Raw genomic sequence first — 20090 nt, forward strand, 5'->3', positions numbered from 1 at the left:
CCAAAGTTCACTGATCCTTTGCTTTTGAAATACAGGTAACAAAAAATGTAATAACTTCCCATTCTCCCTCCCCTCTATTTTACATGAAGACACCACTATTTGATAGTGGCCATACTGTCTTAGTTATAAACTGTTACCAGTACAGCTCACTTGGTGGTGACTCATGGTCACTGAGCTGTTCATTTATCATTATGCTCTAGGGTAAGCGTGGAGAATATAGAATGGGTGTTTTGTTTTTCTTTTGAATGGAACATTTGTTTTGATTCACATAACTATAAAAACATATCCAGGTAAACTTACTGAGGAGTACAAAGAGTTTTTTCTAGCTTCACCTTCAGATTTGTTTTAAATTTGTGATTCCTGTTAGGTCTTCCACTGGTAAATGAGATGCTTATGCTATTTCCCTTCTCATAACCCCTCTAGTACAACATTCCATAATTTTCTGAACCCCAGATTTTTCAAATATACCTTTGTAATATTACCTTCTCATGTCTGGAAATATCCTAATCAATTTACAGCGTAGCTTCCCTTTGCTTTTATGTCTTTCTTAAAATGGAGTACCCAAAACTTCAAACATGACTTCAACTTCAGCCTAAGGTCTTGCACAAGGCCAACATTCACTTCTTGCTTTTGTATTCTTTGCTTACTTGATTTTTTAAAAAATAGATCTTAGTTGCTTTGTTTATATCATTATTTACAGGTACTGCCTGCTTTCATGATCTGTGTAATCTGGACAGCAAGGCCCCTCTGCTCCTTTATTCCATCAGAAACTTTAAATATTTCAGGTGACCATGAAGATTCCAGACTAGAATTTGAGGTTGTGTAAAAAAAAAAATACCAAGTTCTAAACCTGACACAATGCCCAGAGGCAGGTTTTCTCCTTGGCTGCCTGGAAGTTAACCTGGCAGAGCGGATCACCCATTCATTGCAGGACCTGCCCAATCTTCACAGTCTCAACAATGAGTGGACAATCTACTCTGCCACATTATCACCCAGGCAGTGCAGATGAAAATTTACTGATCTTGTAAAATAGATTAAATGTTGTAATAGTTGTTGGTAAAATGTAAGGTCGTTTTTGCAGCTTGTTTTCATATAGCTCCCACAATGGCTGCATGAGCTTCCAATATGTGGCTAAGCCATGCAAACCAAAATGTCCCTTGGTTTGAGACCTACTCTGAGTTAGTTGATTATGGCTAGGATGGCACCTGTGTGGCCTTAGGTTATAGAGATACTAATTGGCTAGAGTTGCCAGGTAGTGCATGTTTGTGGGCATTTGGGCTTGGCCTAAATAGCCAAGTGGTTATGGTGCTGGGTTTGTAAACCCAAGATCAAGAGTTCAAATCTCACAATGGCAAACTTTGTGGGCATTTGGTGAGAACGGTCAGGATGTGATGCCCCTATAATTGGAAATCATGGCAGCATACATGATAAATATTCATTAGAACATATGAAATATGAGCAGGAGTAGGCTATTCAGCCCTTCGAGTTTGCACTGACATTCAAAATGATCCTGAAGAATGGCCATCTGGGTACTAGAATACAATAAGGGCAGGATTTTTGCAGGCCACTGGAGTCGAGAACTGAGGGTTGGGGGGGGTGGGGGCGGGTGGGGCACATAATTTCGCAACAGTGGCTGGCATGCCAGTTTGCTGGAACCATCCAGTTCTGTGAAGGGAAATAGGCAGCAGAGTTTTGGATCACTTCAAGTTCATGGAGTATAGAATGTGGGAGTCCAGCTAGGAGTACATTAAAATAGTCAAGTGTAGAAGTAAGAAAGGCATGAATGAGGGTTTTAGCAGTAGATGAGCTGAGGCAAGGTGGAGTCCAGCAATGCTATAGAGCTGTAATTAGGCAGTCCTGGTGGTTGCACATATATGTGGTCAGAAGTTCATCTCAGAGTCAAACATGACACCAAGGTTACGAACAGCCTGGTTCAACCTAAGACAGATGCCTGGAAGAGGGATGGAATTGGTGGCTAGGGGAACATAGTTTGTAGCAGGGACTGAAGGCAATGGCTTTGATCTTTTCAGTATTTAATTGGAGGAAAATTTTGCTCACCCAGTACTGGATGTCAGATAGCAGTTTGATAATTTAGCAACAGGGGAGGAGTGATGAGAAGTGATGGTGAGGTAATGTTGGGTGTCATCAACGTACATGTGAAAGCTAATGCTGAGTTTTCAGATGATATTGTTGCAGGGCAGCACGTAGATGGGAAATAGGAGATATATTTTAATATATATCTTTCTATAATGTCATTTTTTCAATTATATGAAATAAATATACAAGAGGAATGCTCCACGGCCGATTTCAAACATCTTGCACATAAATCTGTTCAAAACCTGTTTCACATAAAGAATGAAATGTTAATGGAGATTTGTAACACAATTTGATAGTTGAAGGATTTCTATGATTTCACCTCATTAATGTATTTACCTCATTTATTGTGAGGTTGTGTTCTAATTTTCCCCTGATTAAGTTGGCTACGAACTACAGAGAAATGAATCACCCCCTTATTCTGTTGGAAATGTGTTTGTAGAAGGGCCTTCAGGACAAAAACAACTTGTAGCTTCCATTTAATGTTACAACCTTTAGGCGCATCTTCCAAGGAGTGGCAATCACTGTCAGATTGCTATTCCACTCCTATTGTTTTGCACTAAGATGGAGGTCTGTGTTTCTGGCCTGGACATCCGAACCGGGCCTCTACAGGAATGCAGAGTGTACCTGTTCAAGGAGTCCTTACTTGTAGTGCAGGATCATCAGGGGAAGCCAAGCCACACCCCTTTTTACAGCACTAGCCGCCGTATTTTGGTAAGTCTTTATTCACAAACATGAAAAGCTTTGGGACATTTAAATAGCTTTTCAGTGTGTTAGTGAATGAGTGTGAGCGAAGTGTGTGGGTAGGGGGGGTAAGGCTCAGCTTAGAGTGCCAGCTTGGTAGGGTGGGTAGGGGCTAGCTGGTTAAGGTGGCAAGGTGGGTAAGGGTGGCAGTGCAGGGAGGGTGCCAGCTGGGTAGGTGACAGTGTGGTGAGATCAGGTCAGGGGTGGGGGGTAGGTTGGAGGAGTCAGAAGGTCGGGGGAGAGTCAGCGGTCTGGGAAATGTTGGTGGACCAGGGGTGGTCAGACTGTTGGGGGTGTAGGGGAGGTTAATCAGGAGCCGGGGGTGTGTAAGTTATCTAGTTACCCATGTTTTTTTTTCTGTCTAATATTTCCTGGGTAACTTACTAGGTAAATGAGTTGGAACCCCATGAAGTTTCTGACTCTAACTCAGAGCTGGAGACTTTTTTGGAAGGCCCCGGGGCGCTGGGGAATTCTTTTTTTATTTGTTCATGGGATGTGGGTGTCGCTGGCTAGACCAGCACTTATTGCCCATCCCTAATTGGCTTCATTCAGAGGACATTTAAGAGTCAACCACACTGCTGTGGGTCTGGAGTCAAATGTCAGCCAGACCAGGTAAGGATGGCAGATTTCCTGATTTCCTTCCCTAAAGGACGTTAGTGAACCAGATGGGTTTTTATGACAATCAGCAATGGTTTTATGGTCGTCATCAGAGTTTTATTGAATTCAAATTTCGCCATCTGTCATGGTGGGATTTGAACTGGGATCCCCAGAGCATTACCCTGGATCTGTGGAATACTAGTCTAGTGACAATGCCAGTATGCCACTGCCTCTCCCCTATCGGAATTTGAAACTTCCCAGGTCAAGGTGGGGGGAGTCAGTTGGTCGGGGGGAATTGGCGGTTCAGGGAAATGTTGGGGGTTCGAGGATGGTCAGACCGTTGGGGGCACAGGGGAGGTTAGTTGGGAGTCGGGGGGTGTGTAAGTGCGGAGTTTCTGCATTGGGACTTCCGAGGGTTTCCTTCTCATATCCACTGGGGTAGGTCCGGTCCCCGCCCATCTAGAGACTACGGAATCTGGGCCTATTTTGAGTTGTCATTTTAGACCTTTCAAAGCTGTTCCTTTGATCCAGTCATTGGAAATGCAATGTTTGGTGTGGTTGGATAGTATTCAGCATAGATTTATCAATTAAAACATCAGTTTTAGAAAAAGGCTGTTTTTTAAACAAAAGAAAGAATCTCTTGTCATTGGCCAGGAGGAAGGCAGTCATTTGTTGCAGGTACAGCAAGATTTTATTTCTACTGTTTTAGAGCAAATATCCAAATGCCTTGTGAATCTGAATACACTAGTCAAACTTGCGTAGTCAGAAGACTTTTGAACAAACTTACAATTTTGGGGCTTAATTTTTTTTTTGTTTAAGATACTATGTTTCCCTTAGTTTTTGCTTATAAGATGTTTTTACATCCCAATTCTTGGATGATCTCATGACATGTTAACCCTAGCCGAGAGAGCAGATGGCCTGTGTTTGTCGGTGTTGTTCTGGAGTCAACCAACACGTTCTATGAATAGATCAGACAAAAAGAGCTCCCTGGCTTGGATTTTGACTTTGACTCACACTGATGATTTTCTTTTACCCAAAGTAGAATATTAATGGTCCATTTTTCAAAGTGTAATAAAAATTGAAAGTGTGGTTGTTGATTCTACATTTGCATGCTCATAGATCCCTTCCATGATTATTCTTTCAGGCTGATTTACATCTTGACCTGTTAGGCTGTTAACACTCCATCCACAGCTTTATACCAGTCAATAATACGATCTTCTAAAGCAGGAAGATTTTATGGGTTCTCAAGTTGTACAATGTGGTGGGGGACGGGGTATGGGGGCAACTGCAGTGCCCCACTGGGTGTTAACTTAAAATGTAGAGCCAAAGCTTTGGTCTCTAGTTGTCAAGACTGTCTTTAGCATGGTTTGAACCCTCTACCTCTGACCCAAAAGAAAGACTGCCGCCACTGAGCCAAAGGCTTGCTCCAATGAGGAGATGATAGCCAATTAGAAAGATGAGAAAATATAGTTAGTCCAGATGTCTACATGTTTAAAATCCTTCTGAAAGTCGTTATTTAAAACATCAGAGTATATCTGTGGTATATATGTAAATTTTCCTACAGCTGTTTATAAAATTTGCTTTGTTAACTGAAGCTCAGATATTAGCTAATCAGCACCTAAATAATTCATAAACTGTGTCATTGGTATGTTACTCTCCAAAAGGGAGATGTTTTTCTTTATAATAAATAAATTGTGGCTGGGTCAAAACCCTGCAACTCCTTACCCAGCAGCACTGAGAGTGTACCTGCACCACTGCAGTGTTTGAAAAAGGTGGTTCATCACTACCTTCTCAAGGGCAATTAGGGATGAGTAATAAATGCTAGTCTTGCTGGTGACATCCACAGCCCATGAACAAATATATGAGAATTACAGTGGAATAGGGAAGTTGTATATTTTGATTTGTGAGCCAAAGCTAATGGGGAATAACTGCTTCTACAGCAATAGTTTGTCTTATTTTTGTTATTCTTCCTTGGGGGCGTGGCAGGGCTTGTGCTAACCATTTGGCGCCATCTTTTGCTCTGGGTTATCCTACATCGCTTGGTTTTATTTCCTTACCAAATTCAGTCATGTGAATCTCTTTTGTTCCATAACAAAAGACAAATCTTTGCAAATGAAAGCAGTCAAGATGATCTTTATTCAACAAACCTTTCCCACAAACACTACGATTAAATAATGTACAGGATAATTACAGTATTAAGTGACAGAATTGGGTTAAGAAAACATATGAATGAGTAAATCTCCTTGCACCTCTACTGTCTCTACCTATGCCTTTTCCCTTCTCATTCTCTGTGTTTTCAACCTTTCTCAGACTGATCACTTTCACCAAGCTCTCCCAGTTCATAGGATAGGACTGTTGGAGCAGTGGCTGCAGCTGCTGAGACCATACTTTGCTTAATTGTGATTCGAAGTCCATTGAAATAGTTTCATTTATATAATAAATGTTATAATGTAGTTAAACTTTCTCAGGTGAGTTGATTTTGGAGTGCAGCGTCTGGTTTTTAGCTGCAAAGTGCAAGCATCCTGCTCCAGAAATGCCCAGAAGGTACTATGAAAGAACAGTTAATCTGTACCTTTTTGGCACGGGTTTAGGAAGGAATATTGACAAGAATACTGAGATAATCGTCTGCTCTGTTTAGTGTTTTTGTCGAATGAAATTTCAAGAAATTGACTTCAGGTTGTTCCAGAACATGGAGACAGTACACAGGCTAGCTCATTGTTAAAAACAGAAACTTTACATGTACAGTTAAGAACTCTGTATAACTCAATTTATTGCTGTTTTTAGCATTTATCTAGTATACTTTTTTTAAATGAAACAAATGCGAGAATTCCTGTTCTGCCTTTGTAGTAGTCTTTTTGATATCTGTACTTTAAAAATATAGTGTTTTACTAGGTAAGGCAGTCAATGCCAGAATATCAAGAGCTATGGCATCACACTGGACTGATAATGATTCAGTATCAGAGCGAAAATAATACTTTCAAGTAATAAGTGATTTTTTAAAAAACCCATGGTCAAAGCCTGGAGCAGCTGGTGCAGGGCATCACTCAGGTTGAAAATACTCAGCTTAATATAAGGTAAATGAAGAGGTAGTGGTTTGGTGCTGTCAGGTTTGTGTTGTAAAAATCTGGATATTGTTAAGGGGAAAATTGGGGGCCGTGCAGTTCCAAGCTTTGAGGACCTGGAGTAAATGAAATTAGAATAGTAGATAACTTGACGAGTTTTGACTTGAATGCAGAGCTAAGGAAGAATTATTTCGCATTTAAGAATTTGAAAAGTTTGCAGCAGCAATAACTAGTAGGATGAATAAAATAAAAAAGTTGCAATTGAAGAAAAGGGTTTGAACCTTGAAGCAAGAGACGAACCACTTTTCAGCTAACTTGGACTTCAAGACGAAAAAAAGCCAGAAAGACATTTGAAGATTCGGTTTAACAATGGAGTAGTACCCAAGTCTTGGATGAATTTGAGTTTTGCATTTGAGCTGAAGAATGGGGAAAGAGAGGTATTTGGCATAAAAGGGGAACTCAATTTGTTGGAAACCATTTTAGCAATGGAGGAAATGTTAAAATTCAATTTTAAATTAGAAAAGGTGAGGCCAAGAATGGTAATAAATGAAGAATGTGGAGGTAAGGAGTACTAGCTGTGCATTGTACTTGAGAAATTGCAACTGCCTTGACTCATTAAGTGAGTATTGTTTCTATATTTAACTCTCATAGGTGGAAAAGACACAATGCATAAATGTAACATACCTGTTGTGTTTCAATTTCACTTTTGGGGGGAGAGAGGGGGAAACTAATGCCTTTTGTGACTGCAACAGTTCACTGAGAAAATTCAGATCTGCCATGTGTCACTAATACGTAATAAATGTTTTAACAGAAGTTACAGTAAGGCCCCCCAAGCAGGATATTGGCTTTTTCTGTTTATAATGCATTTGTGTTTCTGCAGAAAAATGTATTTTACTTGTGGTTTCTTTTTAACCCATGAAAACCAAAATTAAACTGCCTGTTAAATGATCAAATTAGTGTTAAATAGAAACACTGGATATATAATTTTGATTGTCACTTGGTTTTTACTAGACTTATTTTGAACTTACTTACAAAATGAAGATTGATAACACTGAAGTCTTAAAGAACCTGTAATGTTACTCAGCCATTGATTCTGTCCATGTTGTGTATCTTTAAGGTTGTATTGCTTTTTTGGTGTCATTTAATGAAGATCTAGGCTCTCTCCTTCATTTTTCATATTTCTAACTTGTTATCTTGTTTCCTCTATTTGCACTGAACCTTAATTCTGATTGCTTTTGAGGGGCCCAAGTGAAGGTGAAGGCAGTGGCAGAGCTGACACTGCAAGGTGAGGTGCCACTGCTAATATTGACTCTATTTGTGTGCATTACTATGGTTGTTGAAACTTTAAAGGGTACAGAAATTGGTGTAAGGTAGCAGAGCTTAAGAGAAAATGTATCATTCAGCTGTTCTCCCCCACTCGCCCACCAAACTGGCAAATGTTTGCTTTGCACTTTATTTTATAGAAACTGCTTTATCAATCTAAAAAAAACACTATTTTCAGTATATTAATGGAATATTTGTTAAAATATAATGCTTAGATTTGAGCATGAATGTACAAAAGCAATGTGCTGTTCAAACACATTAAAGATAAACGATGGAATTTTAAGGATGAAAACATAGGTCTTGTTCACTTTGCCTATCCTCCATTACCACCACCAACAACCACTGTTCGTATTTATGTAACATCTTTCATGTAGTAAAATGTCCAAGGCACTTCACAGGAACCATACCATACAAAATTTGGCACCAAGCCATATGAGGAGGTATTGGGGCAAATGACCAAAAGCTTGGTCAAAGTGGTAGGTTTAAGTGGTAGGAGGTGTCTTAGAGAAGAAAGAAAGACAGAGGAGTTTAGGGAGGAAATTCTGGAGCTGAGGGTCTTGGTAGCTGAAGGCATGACTGCAATTAAAATTGAGGAAGCACAAGTATCTTGGAGGGTTGTAGGGATGAAGGAGGTAACAGAGATAGGAAGGGGCAAGGCTATTTGAAAATATAAATGAGAATTTTTAAATAGAGGCATTGTTTAACCTGGAGCCAATGCAGGTCAGCGAGCACATGGGTTATGTGTAAATGGGACTTGGTGAAAGTTAAAATGCAGACAGCAGAGTTTTGGATGACCCCTAGTTTATGAAAGATAAAAATGGGAGGCTGGCCAGGATTGCATTGGAATGGTCAAGCCTTGAGGTAACATGACGGTTTCAGCAGTAGATGTGCTGAGGCAGGGGTGGAGTTGGGCTATGTTATGGAGGTGGAAATAGGTGGTGGCATGGAAATGTGGTTGAAAATGCATCTCGGGTCAAATATGACACCAAGGTTGCAAATTATGGTTCAGCCTCAGGCATGGGAGAGGGATGAAGTCAGTGGCTAGGAGATGGAGATTCAAGCATGGATTGAAGAAAATGGCTCTGGTCTTTGTTGTAAGTTGTTGGGCATTGATCAGTAGATTTTATAAGGTGTTCTTAGTCTTGGGTATTTCAACAGAGAGTATTTATTAACTACTAGAAACTATATACATAGATACTGACAAGGCCCAAGCTAGGAGCTGACTCCATGCTTGCTTCCACCCACAGCTCTGTCCAACACTACACTGACCCCTAGGTGTGGGTCTTGTGTTTTCTAACATCACTGTGTGGCCGGTACTGTACTCAGTCCCACGTTAATCCTTTATGTGCCAGACTCTTATACTACAGTATTTCCAATATTTAGGTAGAGGAAATTTCTGCTCATCCAGTACTGGATGCCAGACAAGCAGTCAGATAATTTAGAAACAGTGAATGGGTCAGGAAAGGCAGTGGTGAGGTAGAGCTGGGAGCCACCAACGTGCATGTGGAATGTGACTTGTGTTCGAATAATATCACCAAGGGGCAGCATATATTTGGAAAATAGAAAGAGGACAAGGATAGTTCCTTGGGGAACACCAGAGGTCATGGTGCGGGAGGCGGGGGTAGTGGGGGGAGAGAAGCCATTGGAGATGATTCTCTGGCTACAACTGGATGAGTACAGTCCCAAACAGTTGAATGACTGTTAAATATCTAAACTAGCAAGTTACTAGTTATGCTTCAAAATGTTGCAGTTAATTTAGGAGCTTGCTGTATTTTTGTGCAGATAAATAGGTTTATTTCAGCTCAGATGGGGAGGTGGTGGCGTAGTGGTAATGTCACTGGACTAGTAAACCCTACAGTTCTGGGGACATGGGTTCAAATCCCACCATGATAGCTGGTGGAATTTAAATTCAACTAATAAATATGCAATTAAAATGGTAACCATGATGACAAGCATCGAATGTTGTAAAAACCCATCTGGTTCAATAATGTCCTTTGGGGAAGGAAATCTGCCATCTTTACCCGATCTGGCCTACATGTGACTCCAGACCCACAGCAATGTGGTTGGCTGCCCTCTGAAATGGCCTAGCAAGCCACTCAGTCTAAGGGCAAGTAGGGATGGGCAACAAATGCCAACCTTCCCAGTGACACCCACATCCAATGAAAAGAATAAAAAAAAATTTTAAAAGATGGGAACAATGCAGTGTAAAGTACAGCAGCAGCTTAATACTCAAGGGGGTCCTCAATTGAAGTGTAAAACAATGCTCAAGACTCCTTCAAAATTTGAGATAAATGATGTGAGCTTGTACTCCCATTACAATGTCAAATTTTATCTTGCTGTCCCCAGTTTCATAAATTCTATAGGCCACATATTGAATCTTAGCCATGCAGTTTGCATTATCTCTCTAATTTATTGTTCAGGTTTATAGTATCCTGCTCAACGTTTTATAACTCTTATTGCAGACCTCTCATTGCAACAAAATGTTAACCTTTGTCTCAGGAGAAACTTTATTTTTGTCATTGCATGAGCTCAAGCTTCAATAAAATCGATTCCCTAATGAGAACTGTTACTAGTTTTCACAAGTTTGGAGTAATTGGATTAGGCTACAGTTCATTTTGACTAAAAATTCAGGATTTCTCCTTTCTGACCAGAGGAATTTGATAAATGATTCATTCATTGCCTGAATTTAAAATGTTACCTTATGATTGGTCTTGAGGAAATGTAGGAAGATTTACTTAATTCCAATGCAAGATTCTGCGTCTGCACATGTAGCTAAAATACGATTGGAGGATGGAAACATCAATCTATAAAATATGACCTGTGTTGTTCCACAAAACCTTTTATAGTTTGGAGATGCAATAATTACTTTGTTGCAGAAACTACTGGAAAAGTAATGGCAAGTTTATGGTGCCCTCCATTAACAGTTTCTTAAAAGTCCAGAAATTTATGGTGAAAGAGTATGCTATGAATTCTGATTCTCCACAGACTGTTGGACGATTTGCGCCACTCTGCCATTTGCCTCAACAAAACCGAAAAAATTTCAACCTCACTGTGAGCCTTTCCATTGAAGTTTACTGCTGGTTTTACAATGCAAATTAATCTCTCCTCAGTCATTTAGGACTTATAATTCTTGTCATAAGGATCAGTTAATTATATGGTTTATAGTCTTGACATGCCACTTAACTTTGGAAACCCAAAAATGCAACAATGAAACTGTGAAGTGTCTCTCTCTTTCTCTCTCTCTGGCAGGTATGTTATTGTGGTGTTGGGTTGGATTTGAATCAATAACTTTCAAAGACTGCCAGCTGTAAACACTCTAACTTTATTGTAACATATTTACAGTTATGAAAACATTCCCTTAAACTCACTTTTTTCCATGAAGCTTTCTCCCAGACTCTTGGACTACATGAGTATAGATCTCTTCACAGACTATTACAGTTAATGCTTTGTGGGATTTAGTGTAACATAGTCCATCATACTGCATTCCTCCCCCCCACCCCCCCGCCCCAAGTAGCTGCTCAGACTTCAACGTTCTCTGACGTTCCCCAATGTTTCACTCTCCTAGTCATCCTGAACATTTCAATGTTATGAAGTCTTGTAGGAAATGTGGCCTCTCTTTGCTCTCTTCAATAAATGTCATTTTTCTTTCTCTCTCCATGTTCTCCTCTTCTTGTTTCTTCTCTCTCCTTCCTCCATTTCTTGAGGTTCCCAACTTCTCTTACCCCAACAGGCATTGTAGTGACTTCACTAGTCTACTGTACCCTGCTCTGCTCTTCTTTGTAGGGAATAAGGCCTTCTCATTCTGCTCTTGGCTCTCTGGACACTATCAAACAAAATTCAAACTAGTAGCTGGTCCGTGGTTACCTATTTCAATGTCTTCTTTCATTTCTGATGACTGTGACCCCTCTGGTCTCTGATTTTCACTCTATTGCTCGATTGCAATCAAAGCTCTTCTGTTTCTTCTTACTGCGCCCTGTTCTTTCTGGACAATGTAAGTCCCACTGTAACTAAGATGGTTATTTTTCTAAATCTCAATTGATCTCTGATCTAGACCTGTTCTCCCTGTCAAAGATCTTATAATGTTCTTGCCCTGTGAATTGTACATGTGATACATCAGGATATAATTTCTTCCAATGACTTTGAGAGACCCGGCCACCAAACTGAATACAATGCTCCGGCTCTGCACTTGGGAATATCTAAATGACCTTGATGTAGGCATTATAAGATCTCAAGTCTCAATGTACTTGGGATTACTATTCTATCATTCTATACCAGTAAGTCATCTATCAATGTCAGATGTGCTCTTTGCTTGAAATATGGTCTCAAAATAGGATTTTGTGTATATATGTTGGCCATCTAATGCAACATGCTCTGATCTGTTTACATTCCTCATGTGATTTTTGAGTGTCTTTGATTTCACTCAACATTTGTGCAGTTGCCACTAATGCCTGGACTGTCATTATATCAAACTCCTCAACTACTTCCACAAATTCATTATCACAGTTTTCTGCATTCTTTGTTTCAATGCGTGATAATGTGTCTGTTGTGCTTTGTTGTTTACTTTGAACATATGCTGTACGAGTATCAAACCAATCTTAATTTAGACCTTTGAACAATTGGTGGCATCACTGGAAGCTCCTTCAAATTCAAGAGTGTGACTAAGGATTTATGAACTGTTTCTATCGTAAAGTCCTAAGACGTAGTCAGCAAATTTCTCACATGCCCACGTGGCTGCTAATGCTTCCTTTTCAATTACTGCATACCTCTTCTCTGTGTCTGCTAATGAACATGATGCATAATAGACAGGCCTGCATTTTCCACCTCTTTGTACCTGATAAAGCACTGCGCCCAATCCTAGAGTATGCGTCTACTGCTATTTTGTAGGTAATTCCAGATCATAGGTGCTAATGATGACATCAATCTCTCTTAGATTTTTTTGAATGTTTTCTGATGTGCCCTTTCCCAACACCACTTGTTGTCTTGGCATAACTGACGTGGCGACTCGTTTAGCTCTGTTAAATATTTTAGAAATTTTGCCACTTGATTCGACATTCCCATGAACTTTTGTAAGTCCGTAATGTTCCTTGGAGCTGTAAATTCTTTTATGACTCTGGTCTTCAGCGGATCACCTTTGTTCCCGAGGCACTTGCTATGTGACCAAGTTACCTGATTGTTGGCTGTGAAAATTTGCACTTACTATTGAGTGTCAATGCTCCTCCTTTAGTCTTCTCAGCATTGCTCTTGTTGGAAAACATATCTTCAAGAACTGTATTTTCTTTTAAAATTTGAAAAGACATTGCATTAGTTGGACACTTGTTTGATCATAAGTTCATGCTAGACTATGAGCAAGCATGCTTTTTCCAAAAAGTCACCTGACCTGCATAAAACTTGGTGTGGAGAACCATTTGCTATTTGGACTGCAATTACTTTAATTGATGGGGAAAAAACTGCTTAAAGGCAAAGGCCTGGTGATTTACTAGAAATCACCTGACAGAGGAGCTTTATGTTTTGAACTTTTTCCTTAACTTAGTTGGGAATGAAATGAGAAAGTGAAGCTGCTCAGCTTACACTCTCCTTGCCTGAAACAGAGTGGTTATCAGAGTCCAGCTAGGAATCCTCATCTCAGTGGAACTCGGCTCTCTTTGGAAACCAGAGAGGCTGAGACAAGAAGGATTCATCTGGCTCTATTTTCCTCCATGCCAAAGCTCCATTGGTGAGAACCTCCAGGCATTTACTAGGACTAGCCATCTGTCTTCACATGAGAGAGCTCCAGATTGACAGCGCCAAAACCCTGCAAACTTTATCCTTTGTTTTAAAAAGTCTTTTCTTCAACTGTCTATCTCTGCAGAGACCCTACCTGTTTGTTCTTTGTGTGTGTGTGTGTGTTGGGGAATTTTAAGAGGGATAAATAGTTACACTTCCAGGTTACAAATTATGCGTTAACCAGATCTTGCAACTTATTATAAAATGAAACTTATTTTTAAAACAAATCAATCATTGAGTTTATTGGAAGAAGCCTGATTAAAGTATTTTTTATTTTGGGTCCAACAGTAGCAAAGATAAATCACTGACCATTTTGGTAAGTGCTTTATCAGGTACAAAGAGGTGGAAAATGCAGGCCTGTCTATTATGCATCATGTTCATTAGCAGACACAGAGAAGAGGTATGCAGTAATTGAAAAGGAAGCAATTGAAAAGGTGCAACCTGTGGAGTAGCAGGGCTAGCTAAACTCTGCACTCCTCCCATCCCGATCATAACGCACTCGCTCTCATTTGATGCTCAGCTTGAGTGGACCCACGAATCAAGACGTTGTCATGTGGCAAACAACTCCATGTAAACTCTCTAAAGGATTTGACATTGTTTTTTCAAAGAGGTGTGGTGTTGATGTTATTCCAAAGGATAACCTGTTAAAATAGAATCTTCCAAATTGTCTTATGAAAGTTGAGAAGCTTGGACTCCTCTTCCAGTGATATTTGCCAAAATCCCATGTTAACAATTAAGTTAAAGAATATTGAGCTCTCCCCTAAGTTAGCTAAACTTTCATCTGCCGAAACCATTGGATGGACTTCTCTTTTCACAGCTTTATTGAGTTTGTGTGAGATCAACACATATTCTTATGGAACCGTTTGGCTTCGGAACCGGTACCATCCCTGAGCACCAACTCGTTGACTCGTTTATGGGTGAAATGACTGCTTGGGCAGGATTTTCAGGTCATCATTGGGCAGGCGGGCCCAGGAGTAGCCAGCAAACGGCCTTCAGCCCCGGATCAGCCCCTGACCGCTGGCCAATTAACGACCAGCCATTGTGAAAGGCGCTGAGAAGCTCAGCGCTGCTGGGTTGGGGGCAGGAGGAGGGTGAGCGCAAAAGCCTGTGCATACACAGGGGAGCACACACTGAATGCTCCCTGAAGGCAGGGACCTGGCTCAGAGCTGAAGAATTTTAAAATTAAAAATAAAGATTCTGAAAATCGGAAAAAAATCCCCGCATAGGACTCACATGAACAGAAACGTAATAAAAATTATGTCAAAACATTTTTTTAAATTAATTTCAGAAACCTCATCCCACCCATGGATGAGGTTTCCTAAAAAATCCAAAGACTGCTTGACCGATTCGCCCACCTGCCAACCATAATGTTGGACAGGCAATGAAAAATGACAGTTAATTGAAACTTTAATAGCCTTAATAGGCCTCTTAATTGTCGGCGGGTGCACTGCCAACTCTCATGCGCGCCCGCCAACCGAAATATCGCGGGAGTGCACGATGACATCGGGACGCTCACCCAATGTTATCACGGGTTATTGCATACTCGGGCGCGCGCCCGCACACCAAGTGGAAAATCTTGCCCCTTGTCTTACCATTGAGACAATCTCTTTCTTTGCATTTGAAAGTAAAGGAATGTAGAAGCTTTCTAGGTGTATATAAGCATATTGTGTCACTTCTAGGCTTATTGTTATACGATATGTTGTTTTTAGCTCTCCCAATCCTGTAAATACCTTTTGAGAATTCTGCTTTGAAGTCTCCTAATTGACCTTGACCATTCTTTATTTCTTCTTTTCTGTGGATTAGATTCAATTCCATACATGCCTTTCTACTTTAAAGTGAACCATTCTGATCTTGAATTGCATACAGTACTTTGGTAATTACTTTCTCTCTGTGCTCTAAAGTGGCTGTTAATTCTCCCAGAACCTTCAGGTCTGTTCCCCTGGTCCATGTAGCTTTTTGTAGGACGGTTGAAGAACTCTCTTGTTTAAGCATGTTTCAGTATCGGAAAGAACTGCTCCAGTATCTAATTCAAAATGTGTCCTGTGACTTTCTGCCAGGATTTCTGCACTCCAGTACTTCCTGCTTATTTATTTAATCTCTTCTAAGGAGGGTATCTCAATGTCTTGTAAATCTTCAACTTCATGGACAGTTTCCTTTTAAAACTTAATTTTTTTTTGAGTGTTCTGCTTGTTTTTTCTTCTATGACAGACTCCCGGAAAAGGCCCCATCTTTTTGCACCAATGGCATTGCACATCTTTGGTGGGACAATTCCCACACCCATGCCTTTCTTTTCCACACCAGCAACAGCTAGCCTGGGCTGTGCCATTAATTGCTTTTCTTGATGCATATCTCCCCATCTCTTTATTTCCGCTTTTTTATGTCTGACGAATTCAATTGGCCCTGGTACTTTGGGATTTGGGCTGTCTCTCTCTCTCTCTCTCCTCTGACTACTGATCAGTTTTGCCTCCTGATCTTGGCTTATCTACTTAACTGAATAGCCTTTGCAAGTGTCAAATCATCTCGGGACTGCAAATTACCTGATAATGCATCATCCACTAATCCAACAACTATTCTGTCATAAATTAGCTTCTCTTTCAGATTATTGTACTTAGTCTTCTGCTAATCGGTACAGATCATTAATAAATGCGTCAATGTTTTTCCCCATGTCTCTGGGTACATTTATTAAACTTTGTGCATTCTACGTGTTCTTGCGGAGATTGACATATGCTCCAATGCATCAGTGGTTTTGACATATGCTGCTTTACCATCATGCGTACCCAAGGTAATGTAAGTCCGCGCAGTCGCCCATTGTGTACAAAAGTGTTGTGGCCTGCTCACAGTCTGGCTTAGCTGCATGACCTGATGTGGTGCAAATTCAAACACATCTCCTATACCACTTTGGCCACACTTCAACCTGATTTAGCTGATAGGCCTGCAACTTTCTCAAAACTCTTCAGTAGAAGTAGAGATTTTTCTATCATCATCTTTTTACCAGTTGCTACCATGTATTATTGTCTCTCTCCCTCTCTGGTAGGTAAATTATTGTGTTGTGGGTTGGAGTGGTTTCAGTAACTCCTGAAGTCTGCTAGCTGCAACTTTATTGTAACATATTTACAGTTGTGAGAACACTCCCTTACGCTCGCTTCTTTCCATGCTGCTTTCTCCTAGACTCTTAGATCATACAAGTAGACGGTATGAATAGACATCTCAGACTATTACAGTCAACCCTTTGTGGGACTTAGTCTAACATATGCTAGACTTGCATCCACACTCTTTTTCATGTTGTTAGACAATCATTTTCACAATGCAAAGCTGTTTCAATACTAAGAAATGGAAATTAGATTTTCTTCCAAAGAATAACATTTTGGCATACAGCAAATGAGTAATTTGAGATATGACATGGTAATTGTAGTTGGCTTGGGTGGATAAAAGTGACTTAGGGCCTATAATTCCCAAAGTTCCCCATTACTGGAGATGCCCTCACCTTATTTCTGGATCTGTTGTGGAATAATAGAGAGTGATTAGTCAATACCTCCACTATCGTAGTATAATTCAACTTATCCAGTTGGTAGAAGTAGGTGAGCTAGATGAATCTTTGGCTTTTGTGGCCTAGGAATTCATATGAAGGCAATTACACTGTTCCTGACTGAGGATCACGCAAGATCAATATTTCACAGCTCCAGAGTGTTTATACATTTTGCACACCTGCCTTCCCAGGAAGGATTACTTGGGTGAGCTACAGAGAATTTTGGGTAGGAGGTAGAAAATCACATGAAGAACGAAGCAATTTTATTTTTGGTCATTGATTTGTCTTATATGCTATATGTTCTGAAGCTGGAAGCCATTAAAATTATCTATTACCTAAATTAATGATTAGAACAAAATTACTAACTACTGTTTTAAAAGTTAATTTGAGAAATGGCTGCCAGTAGTTGAAATACAAAGCTTCAGTGAAACTAATCTATTTTCACTCATTTGTTTCCAGTGTCAGTCTACTGTATCTGGAGTGCAAAATTAATTTGTATAATCTTCTAGATGTGCTATAGAAGTGTGTCCTTAGACAAACTTAAATTTGTCTTTAAACTTCCTTGTCCATAGCAAAGTCCACCAATAGTAGTACTATATTTCAAAATGATTGAAACATCTGCAAGTTGTGGAGCTAGCTCAAATGTTAATTGCACCATCTAATCTATCAAAAGCTACACTGCAGCACCATTTAATACTTTTGTTCAAGTCTCAATTTCAATGGTTCAGTGTGAACTGGGGAGGAACAAACAAAAACACAATCAGCATTATATTAGCTGGGCATTCTTCAAATTAACACTTGGTGTTTTTGTTAGAAAATGCTGATAGTTTTATCCTTAATGTAGATGCTGCAAATTTACCTAATTAAGGATCCAAAATAGTTTCAAAGATTTGCATTGTATTTAGAATAACAAATGAATTTTGAAATATGACGGATGTCATGGTTGCAAATAGAGATCGAGAACCTAAATGTAGTTTCTATAATATTCTTGAATGACTGCATGGTCTTTCTCTATTTTCAGAAGTGTGTCAGGAGACGCAAAGGATAGAGAAAGGGATGACTACAAAGATGCAAAACCAAGGTCTTTGAGGTTCACATGGAGCATGAAGACCACTAGTTCAATGGATCCCAATGATATGATGCGAGAGATCCGAAAGGTGCTGGACGCCAATAACTGTGACTATGAGCAAAGAGAAAGGTTCCTCTTGTTCTGTGTTCATGGGGACGCTCGGCAGGACAACTTGGTCCAGTGGGAAATGGAGGTCTGCAAGTTACCACGGTTGTCTCTAAATGGTGTGCGCTTTAAGCGAATATCTGGGACATCTATAGCATTCAAGAACATTGCATCCAAAATTGCAAATGAGCTGAAGTTGTAAAGAGAAACTGTAATTACGGGATCAGGGAAGTTTTTTGTGTGATGTACAGTTCACTCTTGAATGTACTGGTATTATTGCTAATGTGCGTGAGTTTGACCACTGACCCCACTTCCTCATACCCAAATAAATTAAACGGTTAGAAATTTCCGTCGCAATAAGGTTATATACATTGTGATTCTAAATTGTAAAACCCAGGTCTGTATGGCTTATTGTGAATTAGCTTTAAAGAATTGTGATCTTATTTCCACATGTACAGGTAAGTATATTGAGCATTGTCACAGCTTATGTTCATATAGTTGTACAATAAAGAGTAATACCTAACATCTCCAGGTATTGTATAGCTGTGTCCTGATTTATGTACAGAAATGCCCATATTAATGTTCCAAGAAGTGTATTTGAGCTTTTGAAGTTCTTTAACACCAACTACATCTCTGGATGTTAGATACGATTTTTGGCTTCATTGTTATTGGAATTAAATCTTCCCTTTCCCTGAATCCACCAAAAAAAGCCATTATGATCTTTCAGATGTGTTGCCTAGGCACCCAGTGCTCTTCCCTCCATACTATAATATTTTCATTAATAGCACAAAACAGCTTTTGGGAAAATTGTCTCAGGAATTGACATTCATCTTTGAGGAAGATGGCTCTTTTTTTTTTCCTTTTAGTGCTGTATGGAGCTTACAAGTATCTATCAAGTTCATTTTCCAACTTGTATAATAAATTGGTAATGCTCACATGTTAAGTGGTTGTATGATTTCCTATCCCACTGTAATCACCTGTGCTGAATAGTTTACCAGATTTCTTGTATTTATTCCAGGACAATATACCTGTAATGTGCAGCATTTTAATTATTAGGCCTTCACCAATTAAAGGAGTTTTTTTCCTTTATGACTAGTAATGTACTATGTAAAACCACTAGTACTGGTACATTTAATACTTGTTTTGTACCAAATTAACCATGTAGGTTAATTGTGCAATTGTATTTTATGTTGTAATTATTGTAATATTAGCATTTGACCCTGCCTGCACTCTTGTGGAGATTTAGAAAAATAATCAAAATCTGTCAATGTACATGCTGTGATCAGATCTGGAACCCTGATTATCAGAAGGTGAACTAAATCTTTGTATGGTTGCATAAACATACAGCAGCATATGATTGAAGCTTTGGATTGTAAATATTCTGTGATGTAGCTTCTTTCCTTTGGCGGTTGTGTTTCAGAATGACGTTGATTTTGTTGCCTTAGAAGATGCTTGGAAAGTTGTACTTGCCCCTCCCCCTTGATGTTAATTGAGAGGAGGTCAGTGCAAGGTACATGAGTACAGTTTCACTGGTGCACAATATTAAAACAAACTTGAAATGATCTGAATATGGCATAAGCTTTATTTCATTTTTTTAACCCTTTAGAGGAAATAGTTTTTCAGATCATTTGATTTCAGTGTAAAATAGCATAAATCTGTTCTTTTATAACTTTTACAATTCTTGTTACTTTGTTTATGCTAGTTTACTTTTTTTACAACTTGTTTTACTGTACAAAAGTGGAAAATATATTTGTACCAAAATGTGAAAATGTTCTCAAAGAAATATTCTACCCCTTTGATACGAACA

General features: G+C 39.5%; 1 protein-coding gene across 11 annotated transcripts in view; it reads left to right on the plus strand.

Moving 5' to 3' along the window:
• Positions 1 to 19845, plus strand: part of mark1 (MAP/microtubule affinity-regulating kinase 1) — a 203446-nt gene extending 183601 nt beyond the window's left edge. For 10 of the 11 annotated variants that reach the window (XM_041215932.1, XM_041215967.1, XM_041215941.1 and 7 more), the window contains 2 exons: positions 7738 to 7782; positions 18131 to 19845. In XM_041215932.1, coding sequence (XP_041071866.1) covers positions 7738 to 7782; positions 18131 to 18485 — 400 coding nt within the window. In that variant the 3' untranslated portion in view covers positions 18486 to 19845. The remainder of the gene's footprint in view (positions 1 to 7737; positions 7783 to 18130) is intronic. The other variant, XM_041215950.1, reaches the window with a different exon arrangement.
• Positions 19846 to 20090: the final 245 nt, after the last annotated feature.

Source organism: Carcharodon carcharias, chromosome 2 (assembly GCF_017639515.1).
Source record: "Carcharodon carcharias isolate sCarCar2 chromosome 2, sCarCar2.pri, whole genome shotgun sequence".
Lineage (NCBI taxonomy): Eukaryota > Metazoa > Chordata > Chondrichthyes > Lamniformes > Lamnidae > Carcharodon > Carcharodon carcharias.